The sequence below is a fragment of the Theropithecus gelada genome, chromosome 3 (genome assembly GCF_003255815.1).
Source record: "Theropithecus gelada isolate Dixy chromosome 3, Tgel_1.0, whole genome shotgun sequence".
NCBI classification, from domain to species: domain Eukaryota; kingdom Metazoa; phylum Chordata; class Mammalia; order Primates; family Cercopithecidae; genus Theropithecus; species Theropithecus gelada.
In genome coordinates this window covers 14353467-14371923 of record NC_037670.1, presented here as the reverse complement: position 1 = coordinate 14371923, position 18457 = coordinate 14353467, and the positions used below count along the sequence as shown (strand labels likewise).

The following is an 18457-nucleotide window of genomic DNA, read 5'->3' as shown; positions in this document are numbered from 1 at the left end:
TTGTCCACTTCACTCAGGTTTTGTTTTTGGTTTTTTGGTTTTTTGGGGTTTTTTCTTGAGTCTGTCACCCAGGCTGGAGTGCAGTGGAGCAATCTTGGCTTACTGCAACCTCTGCCTCCTGGGTCCAGCAATTCTCCTGCCTCAGCTTCCCTAGTAACTGGGATTGTAGGTGCATACCACCACATTTGGCTAATTTTTGTATTTTTAGTAGAGATGGGGTTTCACCTGTTGGCCAGGCTGGTCTCAAACTCCTGACCTCAGGTGATCTGCCCGCCTTGTCCTCTCAGAGTGCTGGGATTACAGGTGTGAGCCACTGCGCCTGGCCTTCACTCAGGTTTTGTGTTTTCTCTGTGTTAACGGTCTTGGCAGTATGTAAATGACACTTTTCAGGAGTATTTCTTTCTTTTTCCCCTTTAAATAAATTCTGATTAGTCTGTGCTTCTTTATTAAGAACGTCTTAGAGAATATGTCTCATCATACATTTTTATAGATGAATAATCCTGTGTAATTGGATCTCCTCTGTTATTTGAGTCTAGCAAATGGGTAAAACCTATCCGTAGTTATATCGCTAAAAGCAGCAGGTGGTACAATAAAAACCTTATAAAAATGCACTCCCTCTTGTGGCAAAATATCTTAATTTCTATAGAAAATTGAATATGTCAAAAGAGATGCTTTCTCAATGGAAAATTTGAAGATGTAAATAAGATCTGTTCATTTGGAGTAATTGCACAGACAGTGACACAGAGCTCCAGTAACCTGTGCTTTCACACGGCACTTTCCTTGTTTTCTTTTCACAGTTCTACAGAAATTATCAACAACCTTAACTTTTGTGTTAATATAGAAGGAGAGTACTGGTCAGGCGTGGTAGCTCACACCTGTAATCTTATAATCCTAGCACTTTGGGAGGCTGAGGCAGGAGGATTGCTTGAGCCCAAGAGTTCAAGACCAGCCTGGGAAGCATAGTGAGACCCTATCTCTACAAAATTAGTTTAAAAAAAAATTAGCTGGATGTGGTGCTGTGCACTTATAGTCCCAGCTACTCAGGAAGCCGAAGAGAGAGGATCGTTTGAATGAGCTAGGAGGTTGAGGCTGCAGTGCACTTCAGCTTGGGTGACAGAGTGAGAGCCTGTCTCCAAAAAAAAAAAAAAAAAAAGGGAAAATACTTATTTTTAAATTTAGAGATATAAAATATTTAATTATAACCTGCGTCCACATAATTCATTATCCTCAAATAATTCATTTTTTGCCAGCATTAGATATGACTATGCAGAACAACAACAAAAAAGCCCAGAATAAAACCTACTGGGACAAATCGAATGTTGGAATATGGCCAGGCATGGTGGCTCATGCTGTAATCCCAGCTACTCAGGAGGCTGAGACAGGAGAATTGCTTGAACCTGGGAGGTGGAGGTTGCAGTAAGCCAAGGTTGTGCCACTGACTGTACTCCAGCCTGGGAGACAGAGTGGGACTCTGTCTCAAAAAAAAAAGAAAAAGATTGTTGGAATGTTTAAGAAAAGTATTCAAAAAACAATGTTCATAGAACCTTTTGTCCAGAATAATACATGTAGTTTTGTAAAATAAATCTATTCTGCCATATACCATAATAAATTTGGAACCATATCAGTGACTGTACCAAGAATTTATAGTTGCTTAAGTACACAGGCAAAAAATGTTCATGTTAAACTTAGCATGTGACATGTCAAAACCAGGATTTGACAAAATAAGAAGTTAATATGGTTTAAAATTTTGATTAAAGCTAGTATGATCTAGTAGAGTAGCTTTTTAAAAGAAAGATTTATACAAAAATATTCCCCAATTAAGTCTTCCAAAACACTGTAATCTTCAGTGTCTTCTGAGGTTTTTTTACACTTTGCATACATCTTATTTGGTAGTACAATTACAGTTCCTGTAGGTTACATTTTTTTTTCTTTTGAGACAAGAGTTTCACTCTTGTTGCCCATGCTGGAGTGTGATGACGCCATCTCAGCTCACTGCAACCTCCGCCTCCTGGGCTCAAGCGATTTTCTTGCCTCAGCCTCCGTAGTAGCTGGGATTACAGACGTGTGCCACCACACCTGGCTAATTTTGTATTTTTAGTAGAGACAGGGTTTCACCATGTTGGCCAGGCTGGTCTTGAACTCCTGACCTCAGGTGATCCACCTGCCTTGGCCTCCCAGAGTGCTGGGATTACAGGCCGGAGCCACCTTGCCTGGCCCCTGTAGGTTACTTTTTGCATTTGATTTGTTACAGATACCAACATATACTTTAAGATAAACTATTTTGAGTTAAATAAAGATTGGAATGTGCTTATGTGGTTTTTTTTCCTTTGAAGTAAACACATCAGAATTGCCTTCCATTGCTGTCGGATTGCAGTGACACTTTAAGAGTCTGGAGGGTATAGACCCTCCTCATTTAGATGCCACTAATCTGCATCTTCTCCACCCTGCAGCCTCACTTGCACAAGATTGTGAACAGCTCTATGGAGCTCGCACAGACTGCCAAGGAACCCTACAACTACTTCTTGCTGCTACGGGCGCTGTTTCGCTCTATTGGTGGAGGTAGCCACGATCTCTTGTATCAGGAGTTCTTGCCTCTCCTTCCAAACCTGCTGCAAGGTCAGAGCAGTGACTTTGGTTGCCTTTTAGTCTTGTGTGTCATTTAGTCATGTGTCTAGCCATCTGATTGCTGGGTTTCATCCTCTGTAACTGGTGAGGGTCGTGGTTGGTGGGTCGGGATGTGGCACATCCGCTGCCTCCCTGCGCCCCCGGTCCCCCACTGGGACTTTGAAGGGCGCTGCCTTCAGGGATGGGCCCTTCCCCTCCCTCCTCAGCACTGAATGGGATTTAGGTTTTAGTTGTCCTGCCTAGGGCTTGGTTGCATTTTCATAGTGTTTGGTAAGCAAGTCTAGAAAGTGGTTTCTAGTGGTTTAGCAAGATCAGAGATCCCTCAATTGAAAGAGAATCTGAACAAAAAAAGAAAAAGCAGGTGACGAAGCTGACTTACAGTTAGTTTATATTTTCATTTAGCTTCTTATTTGCATAGCTAGAATCCTGTAGTTCTTGTATAATTAGGAATGCTCTCAAGGTACGTAGTTAACAGGGATCTGGGTTCATTGAATGCTTACGGGGTGTGTGCTGATTGGAAACACTGTCCCAGGAATTCATTACACTTCTTGGTAAGGTGAGCTCTTGGCAAGGGATTGACCCTTCTCATGTATTTCCTTAACTTCCTTAGAGAAGTGACATAGGCTCCCCAGGAGGCAGCAGGGACATCCTTTACTGTTGACTGAAATGGCGATGAATCTGCCATGAGAGGGGCCCATAACCTGGCGCCATGTCCGGATTTAACCCTGTCTTCGGTGGATCCCTGCCCAAGCCCCTGTTTGCACAGTCTGATTTCCTCCTGGGCTCTCAGCTGTCCCCAAGGGTGTTCCTCCCTCCCGGTCTCATTCATGCTGACCCTGTGCTGGGAACTCAGCCCCTTGCCCTCCTCCATCCTCCTCATCCTTTGGATTTGGGACCTGGTTCTGCTGCCCCGTGAGGCCATCCCTGATGGCTCCTCTTCTCCCTGAGTTCTCGTCCTTCATCCTGCCTGCCTGTGCCGCACAGGACGTGCCTTTTCTCGGGTCCACTGCCACATGCCTTTCTGTTTCTAGCCAATCTCGGCTCTCAGTGGCACTGTCTCAGGAACAGGATCAGTAAAGCCTTAACTGTCCTCATGAGTGGTGGGGAGGTGGACTTTATCAGAAAGAGGCTCCTCGCCATTTATAATACACAAAAATTAGTTTTAAAAACTGTTTAGAGAATAGACCTCAGCTGTGGTTTACTGGAAGTCTGATAGTACAACATAATTAAAAAATAATTTATGATATTAAAAGGATATAGTACTATGATTATAATTTAAATTATAATTTATAACAGTTACATACGGCCTGCTGTTGCCACTCAGAAGGGGTCATGAGTGCAATTATGGGACAGATGTTACAGGATGGATTCTGAGGGCACAGAGGTCTCCCTGCAGTTGTGCTGATGTGCATGAGAGAAGGAGGGGCAGTTCTTTTGGTGTTTCACCTGGGCCTGAGTCTGGGGAGCGTCTTCCCTCTCTGACAGCTGCACCCCTTTCCCTAGGGCTGAACATGCTTCAGAGTGGCCTGCACAAGCAGCACATGAAGGACCTCTTTGTGGAGCTGTGTCTCACTGTCCCCGTGCGGCTGAGCTCGCTCTTGCCGTACCTGCCCATGCTTATGGATCCCTTGGTGTCTGCACTCAATGGCTCTCAGACGTTGGTCAGCCAAGGCCTCAGGACACTGGAGCTGTGTGTGGACAACCTGCAGCCCGACTTCCTCTATGACCACATCCAGCCGGTGCGCGCAGAGCTCATGCAGGTAAGATTTTAGTGAGGGTGTTAGCTGGCTGCTTCCCCGGAAGCAGTGGGCTGTCATTGTGCTCTCTGTACTCAAGAGTGGGCTCTCTGCAAGATGGACCAGTGCAGCTCTCTGCTTACTTCATCTTCGTGAGTCTTCTGGTGGATTGAAATATGTAAAGAAGGCTGGGCACGGTGGCTCCTGACTGTAATCCCAGCACTTTGGGAAGCTGAGGAGGGTGGATCGCTTGAACCCAGGAGTTAGAGACCAGCCTGGGCAACATGGTGAAAACCCATCTCTACAAAAAATACAAAAATTAGCCAAGCATGGTGGCCCACACCTGTAATCCCAGCTACTTGGGGCTGAGGCAGGGGGATCACCTGAGCCCAGGGAGGTCGAGACTGCTGCGAGGCATGATCACACTGCTGCACTCCAGCCTGGGTGACAAAGTCAGACCCTGTCAAAAAAAAAAAAAGGAAAAAGGAATTGTGTAAAGAAATACTGTTGGTACTGAATGGACATTATTTTGCAGCATTGCCTGTTTTTCAGAGAGCTTTCACAAGGGTTCTTTTCTTTTTTTTTTTTTTTTTTTGAGACAGAGTCTTGCTCTGTCTCCCAGGTTGGAGTGCAGTGGTGCGATCTCGGCTCACTGCAACCGTCGCCTCCTGGGTTCAAGCAGTTCTGCCTCAGCCTTCTAAGTAACTGGGACTACAGGTGCGCACCACCATGCCTGGCTAATTTTTGTATTTTGAATAGAGTTGGGGTTTCACCATATTGGCCAGGCTGGTTTGAAACTCCTGACCTCATGATCTGCCCGCCTCAGCCTCCCAAAGTGCTGGGATTACAGCCGTGAGCCACTGTGCCTGGAGAGGGTTATATTCTTAATAAGTTGATGACTGATGAAGGCAGGTGTTATGGTTAATATATGGCCACTATTGCTTCCAGTGAGAACCTCTCTATCCAGAAAAGATCTTCAGTTGCATAGTAAAGGGATATTTACTCTAAAGGAAAAATACAGGTATTTGCTCCACCCTACCCAGAGGGAATAAGAAGCAGATAATAAAGGAGGTTGTTTTGAAGACATTTGTATATTTGTTTATTAAAGTTCATATGTTGGCCAGGCACGGTGGCTCATGCCTGTTATTCCAGCACTTTGGGAGGCTGAGGCAGGCAGATCACTTGAGTCCTAGAGGTCGAGACCAGCCTGGCCAACATGGCGAAACCCCGTCTCTACTAAAAATACAAAAATTAGCCGGGCCTGGTGGCAAGCGCCTGTAATCCCAGCTACTTGTGAGGCTGAGCAGGAGAATCGCTTGAACCATCCCCCAAAAAAAAAAAGAAAGAAAAAAAGTTGATATGTTAAAGTTAGTTTTTCCTACATATTTTGCTATTGTTACTGATTTGTGATCTGGTTGGTAATTGTTGGAGGGTTAGAGTGTGTGTCTCAAAGCATCTGCCCCTGTAGTAGCAGGTATTTGGCCCCAGATAGGAGTGAGAGTATGAACTTTAGATGATGGAGGCTCAGTTACTCCTAGGAGTCTCTGGACAAATTAGATTGGAGACTGCGGCTAGGACTAAGTTTGAGGTTGGGAGATTTTCCCTCCCTGTCCTGAGATTTAGATCTTGGGCTTCATCTAGGCTGGAAGAAGATGGCATAGGGGCCAGGCGTGATGGCTCATACCTGTAATCCCAGCAATTTGGGAGGCTGAGGCAGGAGCATTGCTTGAGCCCAGGCGTTCCAGATCAGCCTGGGCAACATGGTGAAATCCCATCTCTACTAAAAAGACAAAAAATTAGCTGGGTATGGTGGTGCATGCCTGTAGTCCCAGCCACTCACGAGTTTGAGGTGGGAGAATCAGTTGAACTCAGGAGGTTGAGGCTGTAGTGAGCCATGATTGAACCACTGTACTCCAACCTGAGTGACAGAACAAGACCCTGTTAAAAAAAAAAAAAAAAAAAAAAAAGATAAAGATGGCATAGGGCGTGGGTCAGAGTCCCTGCTGGTCACTGGGGGATTGATGAGAGCCTGCCTTTAGAACAGTAGGGTTGGTTCTACAAGACAGACCCTGCTCCTGACCTAGGGTGCATGCGCAGCTTGTGGGAGAGGAGGAGGGGGTGGTTCTTAGGCCTTCTCACCATCCATGAGGCAGATGGCCCAAGAGAGACACACACAGGGTCAAGGCCACAGGAACCACCACAGGCCTCCAGATGAATGGCACAGGGTCAGCCTCTCCCAGTTCCATCAACCAGCTGAGACCATGCGAGCACAGCGGGAGGGCATGCTTGTTCCCAGGGCTGCCCCCTCCTGAGGACACCCAAGGGTTGGGTGGGCCAGATGGAGGGTAGATGAGGCGAGAGGTCTTAGACCCCACCTTTCTGACAATTACTAAGAAGCCTGTTTGAATCTACAGGAACGTAAGAGAAATTGGAATTTTGCTTGGTTTAGGGAAAAGTTCCAAGATTTTATGTTGAGTATTGCTAGACATGAATATTTGGCATTGTTAAACGGAAGGTGATTTAAGAAAATAGACTTATGACCAGGTGTGGCGGCTCACCCCTGTAATCCCAGCACTTCGGGAGGTTGAGGCAGGTGGATCACTTGAGGTCAGGAGTTCAAGACCAGCCTGGCCAACAAGGTGAAATCCTGTCTGCACTAAAAACAAATTAGCTGGGCATGGTGGTGCATGCCTGTAATCTTAGCTACTCAGGAGGCTGAGGTGGAAGGATTGCTTGCTTGGACCTGGGAGGTAGTGGTTGCAATGAACCGAGATTGCACCACTGCACTGCAGCCTGGTTGACTGAGCAAGACTCCATCTCAAAAAAAAAAAAAAAAAATAGACTTACACAGTGACCTGTAGTAATTTTTAGGACCTCCGATAATTCACACGAAAAAATGGGGGGAAATTTACCGAGTTTTTTGCAACAGTTGAGTGTGGATGTTTCTTAAATGCAGAGTCCACATTAATTTACTTCTTCTCCGTAGTCCTGTAATGCAGGTGCCTTCGTGATCGGTGTTTTTCCTTTGCCACCCTTTCTAATGTAAGATTTGAAGTGTATGAGACACTTTATGTCATGTTTGTAAGTTATAAAGCCTAATAAATAGACCTAATAAACCTGAGAAGTTGCCATCCCACCCACGACTGGAACCTTACTACTAAGTCGCATCCCCCTGCATGCCCCTCTGCACCCTTTTTTTTTTTTTTTTTTGAGATAGAGTCTTGTTCTTGTTGCCCAGGTTGGAGTGCAGTGGCACAATCTTGGCTCACCAAAACCTCCGCCTCCCGGGTTCAAGTGATTATCCTGCCTCAGTCTCCCCAGTATCTGAGATTACAGGCATGTGGCACCACACCCAGCTAATTTTGTATTTTTAGTAGACGGGGTTTCTCCATGTTGGTCAGGCTGGTCTCGAGCTACTGACTTCAGGTGATTTGTTCCCCTCAGCCTCCCAAAGTGCTGGGATTACAGGCCTGAGCAGCATGTGCCTAAACGAGATACTGCTTAGTTTTCTTGCTTTGGAGCTCTGCAGCCCTTAAAATATGCTGCTATTTATATTCTAAGAGCATGGATGAACATTTATGTTTACATGTGTACTCTCTTTATAAAGACATAAAACTTCCTTGGAAGAACGTGCAAGACTAGTAACATTGGTTTCCCCAAAGAAGGGAGAGCAGTGTGTTTGGATAACAGAGCTGGGAGGAAAGATTGTCGCCAAGCAGTGTTTCGTCACTTTGAGGGTTGTTTTTTGACATGGAGTCTCCCTCTGTTGCCCAGGCTGGAGTGCAATGGCGTGATCTTAACTCACTGCAACCTCCGCCTCCTGGGTTCAAGTGATTGTCCCACCTCAGTCTCTCAAGTAGCTGGGATTACAACTGCCTGCCACCATGCCCGGCTAATTTTTGTATATTTAGTGGAGACGGGGTTTTGCCCTGTTGGCCAGGCTGGTCTCGAACTCCTGACCTCAGGTGATCCACCCGTCTCAGCCTCCCAAAGTGCTGGGATTATAGGCATGAGCCACTACGCCTTGGCCTCCCTTTGAGTTTTGATCTGAACCTCGTGAAGGCATTACCTTAAGAGGACCTTAATGAAAGCACGCTGATTTTCAGGCTCTGTGGCGCACCTTACGCAACCCTGCTGACAGCATCTCCCACGTGGCCTACCGTGTGCTCGGTAAGTTTGGTGGCAGTAACAGGAAGATGCTGAAGGAGTCACAGAAGCTGCACTACGTTGTGACTGAGGTTCAGGGCCCCAGCATCACTGTGGAGTTTTCCGACTGCAAAGCCTCCCTCCAGCTCCCCATGGAGAAGGTAAGCTTGGAACTCTGTGACAACGTTGTTTCGTTTAAGCCTTATGAAGATACTGCTTCAGTCTATGTGAAATGTTAATTAGACCTGTGCCTTAGGCAATCTCTGAGTAGAACCAGATGTATCAGGTGATCAGCCTGGTTGGCACAGGGGCTTTCCTAATGCCGGGAGGCCAGTGGAGGTGTGTCACCTGAGAACTTGGGACCCTGGAGCAGCCCTCTCTCCTGGTGACCAGGAGGAGATGCCAGCCCATCCTGCCGTGAACTCCGTCCATTCTGATGCCTAGCAGGCTTACTGAGAACCTGAGTTGAGTCCATGTGTCTCTCTCTTCGCAGCCACATGCAGTGCCTCGCGTTCTCCCATTCTCTATCAAAACGCAGCTCTCTCTGTCTCATTCCTGGCTCTCATCCCACTGCTGACAGTTCCTGGGTCTCAGACCCTTTAGAGACCCTCGTTTTTACTATGTAAAAACAGAGAGTGCCCCCGCACCCTGCTGGAGTATCCCGCCCGCTGCCTTTGCCCTGTCCATGTTGAATACCTGCCATCTCTCCTCCCTGCCCTGCTGACTTTTCTGCTCCCTGTCCTAGTTCTGTGTCAACATCGTCCCATCGTCGTGTTGGCGTTTCCCCCGACTCTGTCCCCAGCCATTCCCCACATGGTGTCAGCACTTGTTTCCACGTCTTTGCAGGACATCATCTAGCTGATGTGTACTGGGTATTTTCTTAAGGATATTATCATAGTCTTTGAGTGGATCCGCATGAGTTGGGCATTTCAGTAAGCTGGCTGCCTGCTGGGGTCCTGAGCCTCTTGCAGATCTGATCTTCAGCCAGCATTGTGTGGCCTGGAACCGCTCCAGGCCCTCCCTTTGCTCTGGCTAACTCCGCCCTGCCCTGCTGCATAATCGCGTAGCGCTGGGCGTGTAGAAGACATGTGCCCATGTAGTGGCTTCTGTGTCCATGAGTAAACATTGGGGAGGGAGATGCCAGTACAGATAAGCGTCACTCTGGAGTTGTTTTGTGTCATCATCTCAGTCTGCCTGTCCCCCCAACTTCTCAAGCCTGTGCCTCCTCCCCAGCCCTCCCCAACTCCCACCTTCTGAAGCACTGTTCCCTCTCCAGCCTCAGGGTAGGTGCAGTCTCAGCTTCTAACCCAAACCTTTATCCACATGCTTTCCAATTGAATGCTACTCTCCTCCTAAGAAAACTGGATGGCTAAAATTCTGTCTTTTGAAAATAGTAGCATCCTTGTGCCTGCAGTACTTTCCCACATCTTAGGTAATTTCCTTAAGATGAAATTCTGCTTGTTTAGCTGCGTCCTTGTTAAGGTTAGTATTAGTAGTGAAAACTAAAGCGTCTGACTTTTATTTGACTCTGTATAGACTACGAGCTCCCCCCACCCCCCAAAAAAATCCCTTTAGAAGTAGTTTTGCCCCAAAACAGCTGAAGTCTGGAAGAAATCAGGTTTCGCAGAAAAGTGTGAGATAGGATTGTAAGGGTCCGGACCCCCTTACAGAGGCTCACCGTGGTGCCCATCAAGGCTTTCTTTCTGAGCAGGACGGCATCCTGCTGGCACTGGCTGCAGCACACCCCTCATAGCTGAGGAGCCCATGAGGTAAAGGGAAAGATGAGCATGGCTAAGCCAAGCGCCAGTGAGTTTCCATTAAACCGTTCTGCTTTTGGCGCACTTGGCAGTCCTTGATTGTTTTTTGGAAGGTAATTGACTCGTAGATTATATTGATTCTTAAAAATAAATTTTAGAAAGACTGTTAGTGACCAGATCACACACAGTTTCTCAGTACCCCCAAAGAGCACGGACACTCAAGCAGGAGCTGTTGTCATGCTTGTGTGCACTGTGTGTCTCCAAGCCTGGCAGGGGCTGGAGGGGGAGGGCCTCTGTCCCTGTCGTCACCCTCTCCTGGTTCCTCACACAGGGCCTGGGTAAATTTTTAACAAAGATTAGTTATTTGATTTATACGTACATAATTATTATTAAAGTGAATATCTTGCCTGTTAAAGGCTTCAGATTACTTTTGTGTGTGATTGTGTCTTCCCCACTATCTCAGTCAACCCCATGGGAATGAAAGAATAAAAATGTGTGCATGTAGCTATGTAGGCTTTCTGCAAAACATGATGTCAACCTTTTTCTTTCTTAAAGAGTGAGTTTAGTAAAAGCTTAAGAAGCCATCTTTCAGTTTTGAACCTAGACACAAGAAAGTCTGCTTTGCAGAAAGTTCATTATTATTCTTATTAGGACCTTGATGAGTGTGTGTAGGTGAGGCAGAATCTGGTTTAACCCAGCAAATCTACCACAAGAGGCTCTCCGAGCTCACTTAGTTCCTGTAATCTGCCATCGGCTATTTGAACATGAAATTGTTAAACTCCATCTTGGCATTTTAATTTGAACTGTGCAATTCCTTATTTCATAATACTTCCACCACCTCTTTTGGAAGCTTCATCAGGTGAATACCTATTAGGTTGTATTGGCCCACTGTGCTCTCTTCGAAAGAAAATATGCATGTGACTGGTGCCATGGCTTAGTTGGTTAAGGCGCCTGTCTAGAAACGTGCATTAAGATTCTTCTGGGTGCTGCAGATGCTTTCAGTGAAAGCTTTTCACAATCATGTAATTCCAGCACAAACTGTAGTTTCTTTGTGTCTTGGTCGTAGGCCATTGAAACCGCTCTGGACTGCCTGAAAAGTGCCAACACTGAGCCCTACTACCGGAGGCAGGCGTGGGAAGTGATCAAATGCTTCCTGGTGGCCATGATGAGCCTGGAGGACAACAAGCATGCACTCTACCAGCTCCTGGCACACCCCAAGTATGTCGGCCTCTTCCTTCTCTGTGGTTGGGTGGATCCTGCTTTAGGAATTGGGACTGTAGAGAGCCTCCCAGGTTTCCTGGTGCTAGGAGCAGGCTCCTTTAAGTCCAGCAGATGCCATATTATCTACCTACTCCTTCTTCTTGAGGCCTTGGAGAAAATGGAAAGGAGAACTGGGTGCTTGAGAATTAGAAGGGATCACAGTGGTCGCCTGCCTTTATTGTGTCTTGTCACCTCCTCCATTAGTTTGTAAGCATGAAGAAATCAAGGGTCAGGTCCCTTCTCCCTCCCTTTGTCTTACCATTCTGTCCACAGCAGCTGGCACCTGAAAGGCATGCAGTGGACCCTCTGCATTTTCAGTTCACAGTGATATTTCTCATGTGATGTCTGTATCTTGCTCTTACCTCTTGAGACTGTGCATGACCTTAATGTAATGATCTTTTGAGGTAACACACGTATACCATTTTTCTGCATTGTAAGTTTCAGGGGATGGATTTTTCCTATTTATTTTCACATTCCTCACAGCATCAGAAATGATGCTGAGTATATAGTAGGTGCTCAGTTGTTTAAAGGACGTTGAAGAGAGAGGAGTCAAGGTAACCAAATGCACCAGGAAGTAAAGCAACATGAGTAAGAGCCAGCAGAATCAATGGAAGGCAGAAATAGACCCACACAGGCTTCAGGTGTTATAGGATGATCAGAACTAGGTTGTAACTTTGCTTAGAATGTTTAAATTAATATAAGGCAAACTTGAAATTACCTCCAAGAAATAGAAACCTATAAAAATTGCCCAAAAAATTAAAAAGAGAGAGAACCTTTAAGAAATTGTCAAATACTTATCCAGAACGCATGCAGAGAGAGAAAAGATGGAAAATTCAAGAGAGAGTAAAAGACATGAAGAGTAGAGGGAAGTAGCATCATTTACTTGAAACCCCTCAAAAAAAGCAGAGGGACATAATGACTGAGAATTTCCCAGAACTGATGAAAAAATTAGTGTGCAGATTCAAGATGTTCAGTGAATCCAAAGCAGGATAAATAAAAAGAAATCCATACAGACAAACTATAGTGAAACAACTACAAATCAGAAACAAAGGGAAAATCTTAAAAGATGGCAGAACAAAAAGATGACATTCAAATGAATGATCACTTGGAAGCTGTGAAAGCCACTGTGAAATAAACCTTTAGTCTGAAAAAAGAATTGCCAACGTAAAATCATGTATCTGGTGCAATATGACCCATGAATAGGGATGAAATAAAGATGTTTTCAGATAAAAACAGAAATCTGCCACCAGCACATCTTGAACCTCACTCAGACAGAAAGTTCCTCCATGGAAGATTGGGGATGGGGGAGGGAAAAAGAGCCAAGAAAATGATAATTCGTGACCAAATGTAAACAGGATGCAGCTAAAGTGATACTCAGAGGGAAACTTACAGCCTGAAAAAGAGTGCTGTAACCCCAGCACTTTGGGAGGCCGAGTGTGGGTCACCTGAGGTCAGGAGTTCAAGACCATCGAGACCAGCCTGGCCAACATGGTAAAATTCCATCTCTACTAAAAATACAAAAAATAAATTAGCTGAGTGTGGTTACGGGCACCTGTAATCCCAGCTAATTGGGAGGCTGAGGCAGGAGAATCACATGAACCCGGGAGGCAGAGGTTGTGGTGAGCCAAGATTGCGCCACTGTACTCCAGCCTGAGTGACAGAGCAAGACTCCATCCAGGTATTGCTGAACTTAAAGCAGAGAAATTACCCAGGCCTGTCCAAATGAGAGGGAAGTGAGCAGATTAAAAATTTAAAAAGAAGTCCTGATGGAGTCATCAGCTCAGGAGTTGGGTGTCATGATGCCAGATCTGATTTTGCCTTTCAGCTTTACAGAAAAGACCATCCCCAATGTCATCATCTCACATCGCTACAAAGCCCAGGACACTCCAGCCCGGAAGACGTTTGAGCAGGCCCTGACAGGTGCCTTCATGTCCGCCGTCATTAAGGACCTGCGGCCCAGTGCCCTGCCCTTCGTCGCCAGCTTGATCCGCCACTATACGATGGTGGCAGTCGCCCAACAGTGTGGTGAGCACGGGGGCACGGTGGGGCATGGGATTGGTTCTTTGACTTCTTCGGATGCTTTAAAAACTTGATCAGGACGTTTTGTTGTTCTAGAAAAAGCTGAGTTTGACTGATTGATTTTTGGCTTTTATTTTCTAATTTTCTATTTACTACATTGATAATTGGTATTTCAGTGGTGGGCACTATATCAACTTGGAAGTTATTACCTACCAAGTTTTGTTTGTAAAATAGACCCGATTTAATAATACTTCTGTGTCCAGGTGCTTTTGGACAAGCTGCCTGTGAAACAGACAGTTTGTGGTCACACTCACTGCTTGCCTTCCTCTGCCTGGCTGTGTTTTCCAAGGCCAGTTTTGCCCTCCAGAAACTTCTCCATCACCTGCTCCCTGCTCTCCAGCCCATGCCTCGCAGTCTCCCCTGCGATGCCCGTTTCTGCTCCCAGGATTCTCATTCTGCTATTCTTCCTGCCTGGAATGGCTGCTCACCTCCGCTTCAGTGGCTCTCGTGCTCTTGGTGGTGAAGGACCACTTGTATTTGTTCATTTTTATTTCCAGTCCATTGTAGATGATGTCTTTGTAAAAGACAATAAAAATGGCCGGGCGCATTGGCTCACACCTATAATCCCAGCACTTTGGGAGGCTGAGGCAGGCAGGTCCCCTGAGGTCGGGAGTTCGAAACCAGCCTGACCAACATGGAGAAACCCCGTCTCTACTAAAAATACAAAATTAGCCAGGCATGGTGGCGCATGCCTGTAATCCCAGCTACTCAGGAGGCTGAAGTAGGAGAATCGCTTGAACCTGGGAGGTGGAGGCTGCGATGAGCAGAGATGGTGCCATTGCACTCCAGCCTGGGCGACAAGAGCAAAACTCTGTCTCAAAAAAAAAAGAAAATAAAAATGTAATGATGCTGCCAGTTGCTACGTAAGTTTCTGAAAACTTACTGTCAATTTTGGCATCTCCTCCCAGACCAGTCACAGTTTGTCTGCAGACCCCACTGGAGTAGCACTGCCCAGTTTGTGTCCTCAAAGCTCCTCACCCTTAAGATCAACCAGCAGAGCACATAGAATTTTCCACTTTAACTTTTCTTGGCCTGACCGGTCAATACTGTACAATTTAGCACTTTGTTTCTCAGTGTTTCTTCTATGTTAACATTGTCTTTCTGGCAAAACTAAGCTTCTCAGTAACTTCCACCTTGGACCTGGGTACCTCTGAGGCATTACCTCATAATGTTGTGACCGACTGTTCTCTGCCGTAGCTGGATGCCATTGCTTTTTGTTGTATGTTAGGAATATCTGGAGCATAACCCATGGTCATTCCCATGCTCTGCCCCTTGGCCTATTTAACAATTTTTTTTTAAAAAGGTTACCTCATTGTGGTTTTCTTTATTTTTTAATTTTTGTTTTGTTTTCCTTTTTAGATACAGAGTCTTGCTTTATTGCCCAGGCTGGAGTGCAGTGGTCTGGTCACGGCTCACTGCAGCCTCTCTATCTGCTGAGCTTAAGTGATCCTCCCACCTCAGCCTCTTGAGTAGCTAGGACTACAGGCGTGTAACACCATGCCCAGCTAATTTTTTTAAAACTTTTTATGGAGATGCATCTCATTATGTTGCTCAGGCTGGTCTTGAACTCCTAGCCTCAAGTGAATCTCCTGCCTTGGCTTCCGAAAGTACTGGGCTTATTTAATTGTAAAAGATTATAAAAGTGGCATGAGCCACTGTGCCCGACCCCTGTGGTTCTCATTTTGAACTAATATATTTTTGAGTTATGATTGAGAAATATCTGAAAATAACAGTGTATCATAGAAAACATTCAGAAAAATATAGCCTAAAGGCATATCGGACCACTTAATTTACATATAATTGCAGTTTAACAGAAGTTGACTTAAAATCTCAGTGCTGGCTTTGTGGAGTTTTTTTGTTTGTTTGTTTTCTTGAGACGGAGTCTCACTGTGTTGGCCAGGCTGGGGTGCAGTGGTGTGATCTGCAACCTCCACCTCCTGGGTTCAAGTGATTCTCCCGCCTCAGCCTCCTGAGTAGCTGGGATTACAGGTGCCCACCACCATGCCCAGCTAATTTTTGTATTTTTAGTAGAGATGGGGTTTCACCATGTTGGACCAGGCTGGTCTCAAACTCCCGACCTCAAATGATCCTCCCGCCTTGGCCTCCCAGAATGCTGGGATTACAGGCGTGAGCCACCGTGCCCTGCTTTTTATGGAGTTTCTAACTTCAAGGAAAACATCGGGGAGTTCTGCAGTTTGAGGGACAAGACTGTTCCCGTAAATGAACTCTCATGTGCCTCCCCTCTCTCTCCTTTTAGGCCCTTTCTTGCTGCCTTGCTACCAGGTGGGCAGCCAGCCCAGCACGGCCATGTTTCACAGTGAGGAAAATGGCTCGAAAGGGATGGATCCTTTGGTTCTCATTGACGCAATAGCTATTTGTATGGCATATGAAGAAAAGGAGCTTTGCAAAATCGGGGAGGTGGCCCTGGCTGTGATATTTGATGTTGCAAGTATCATCCTGGGCTCCAAGGAGAGGGTAAGGAAGGGTTGAGGAGTGTCTTCTGATTTGGAGGGTGTCTGTACCTGAGGGTGGGCCTTCTAGAGACTGATAGTTTAAGAATTGCGGCTGGGCGCAGTGGCTCACGCCTGTAATCCCAGCACTTCGGGAGGCCAAGACAGGCGGATCACCTGAGGTTGGGAGTTCGAGACCAGCCGGACCAACATGGAGAAACCCCATCTCTACTAAAAATAAAAAAAAAAATTAGCCAGGTGTGGTGGCACATGCCTGTAATCCCAGCTACTCGGGAGGCTGAGGCAGGGGAATCACTTGAACCTGGGAAGCAGAGGTTGCGGTGAGCCGAGATCATAGCGTTGTACTCCAGCCTGGGCAACAAGAGTGACTCTGTCTCAAAAAAAAGAAAAAAAAAAAGAATTGCAGTAATGTGTTGTGGTTTGTTCATTTTCCTCTCCAGGCCTGCCAGCTGCCCCTGTTTTCTTACATCGTGGAGCGCCTGTGCGCGTGTTGTTATGAACAGGCGTGGTATGCAAAGCTGGGGGGTGTGGTGTCTATTAAGTTTCTCATGGAGCGGCTGCCTCTCACTTGGGTTCTCCAGAACCAGCAGACATTCCTGAAAGCACTTCTCTTTGTCATGATGGACTTAACTGGAGAGGTAGGTGATGGGCAGCCCCAATCCTAACCATGCTGTTTTTGAAATGGTGGTTTCCTGAAGAATAGTATAACATCCTTCTGCAAATATGCTCTCCAAGCAGCATGGTGACTTTGATACTTAGATTTCATTTCAGCATTTTTGCTAAAAGGACAGCTCAGAGCTCCCATAGGTCTTCTGTGGGTATCCAACTACCTGTTTGCTTTGATAAAGAACAGTTACAGGCCAAGTATTTACTCAGTACGTCTGAAAAGGGGAATTCCACTTCTCATGTGCTGTTTCCAGAGGAGCCACATTCTTAAACCTGTGTGCAGATATGACTCACAGCAGTAGAACATGATGGGCATTGCCAGCTTATCTGGTGAATGCAGGATCCACGTTTTCCGAGTAGGCGACTTAGGGACTAAAGCACCAAGTGGGTGCTGTGAAGTCACTTCATTAAAGCAGCTGGCGAGAGGGGCATGGACCCCCAGTGAAAGTCTTTATGGCAGACGGGTGTGCAGGAGATGGTGCAGTGGGTGGCATCGCCCTGCTTTCATTCTGAGTCGTCCCTGACTTGCAGGTTTCCAATGGGGCAGTCGCCATGGCAAAGACCACCCTGGAGCAGCTTCTGATGCGGTGCGCAACGCCTTTAAAAGACGAGGAGAGAGCTGAAGAGATTGTGGCCGCCCAGGAAAAGTCTTTCCACCATGTGACACACGACTTGGTTCGAGAAGTCACCTCTCCAAACTCCACTGTGAGGAAGCAGGCCATGCATTCGCTGCAGGTGTTGGCCCAGGTCACTGGAAAGAGTGTGACGGTGATCATGGAACCCCACAAAGAGGTGAGATTTCTGTCACCAGAACTAACGTAATTTCAACAGAATGTTGAGACTTTTTTTTTTTTTTTAATTTGAGTTGAGATGATATTCCGTTTATAATTTTGCGTCCGTGTCGCAAAGTACAGTCATCCCTTGGTATCTGTGGGGGCCTTGGTTCCAGGACCCTGCGTGGGTACCAAGATCAGGGATACTCAAGTCTCTGATGTAAAATGGTGTGATATTTGTATGTAACTTATGCACATCTTCTGTGTACTTTATTTATTGATTTATTTTTTCTTTTTTAATACTTTTTAAATTTTCATTTATTTACTTTTTTGAGACAGTCTCACTCTGTTGCCCCGGCTGGAGTGCGATCCTAGCTCACTGCAGCCTCGAACTCCTGGGCTCAAGTGATCCTCCTGCCTCAGCCTCCTAAGTAGCTGGGACTACAGACGCACACCACCACGCCTGGCTAGTTTTTTTTTTTTTTTTTTCACTTTTTTTTTTTTTTGAGACAGAGTCTTGCTGTGTCGCCCAGGCTGGAGTGCAGTGGCACAATCTCGGCTCACTGCAAGCTCCGCCTCCCAGGTTCACGCCATTCTTCTGCCTCAGCCTCCCAAGTAGCTGGGACTACAGGCGCCTGCCACCACGCCCAACTGATTTTTTGTATTTTTAGTAGAGACGGGGTTTCACCGTGTTAGCCAGGATGGTCTCGATCTCCTGACCTCCTGATCCACCTGCCTCGGCCTCCCAAAGTGCTGGGATTACAGGTGTGAGCCACCGCACCTGGCCTATTTTTTAACTTTTTAAATTACGACTTTTCTTTAAGGAAATTATCCAGCCCCAAATGTCCTTTTTTTCTTTTTAATTTAAAAATTTTTTTTAGGCCGGGCGCGGTGGCTCAAGCCTGTAATCCCAGCACTTTGGGAGGCCGAGGCGGGGGGATCAC

At 46.2% G+C, this 18457-nt stretch overlaps 1 protein-coding gene across 1 annotated transcript in view; it reads left to right on the top strand.

The window, feature by feature from the left end:
• The window catches only part of TRRAP (transformation/transcription domain associated protein), a 140703-nt gene that overhangs the window by 35328 nt on the left and 86918 nt on the right, over positions 1–18457 (top strand). The window contains exons 19-26 of the mRNA XM_025379374.1: positions 2451–2616; positions 4129–4385; positions 8468–8668; positions 11331–11482; positions 13350–13549; positions 15861–16078; positions 16515–16712; positions 17272–17532. Of these exons, the coding sequence (XP_025235159.1) occupies positions 2451–2616; positions 4129–4385; positions 8468–8668; positions 11331–11482; positions 13350–13549; positions 15861–16078; positions 16515–16712; positions 17272–17532 (1653 nt within the window). The remainder of the gene's footprint in view (positions 1–2450; positions 2617–4128; positions 4386–8467; positions 8669–11330; positions 11483–13349; positions 13550–15860; positions 16079–16514; positions 16713–17271; positions 17533–18457) is intronic.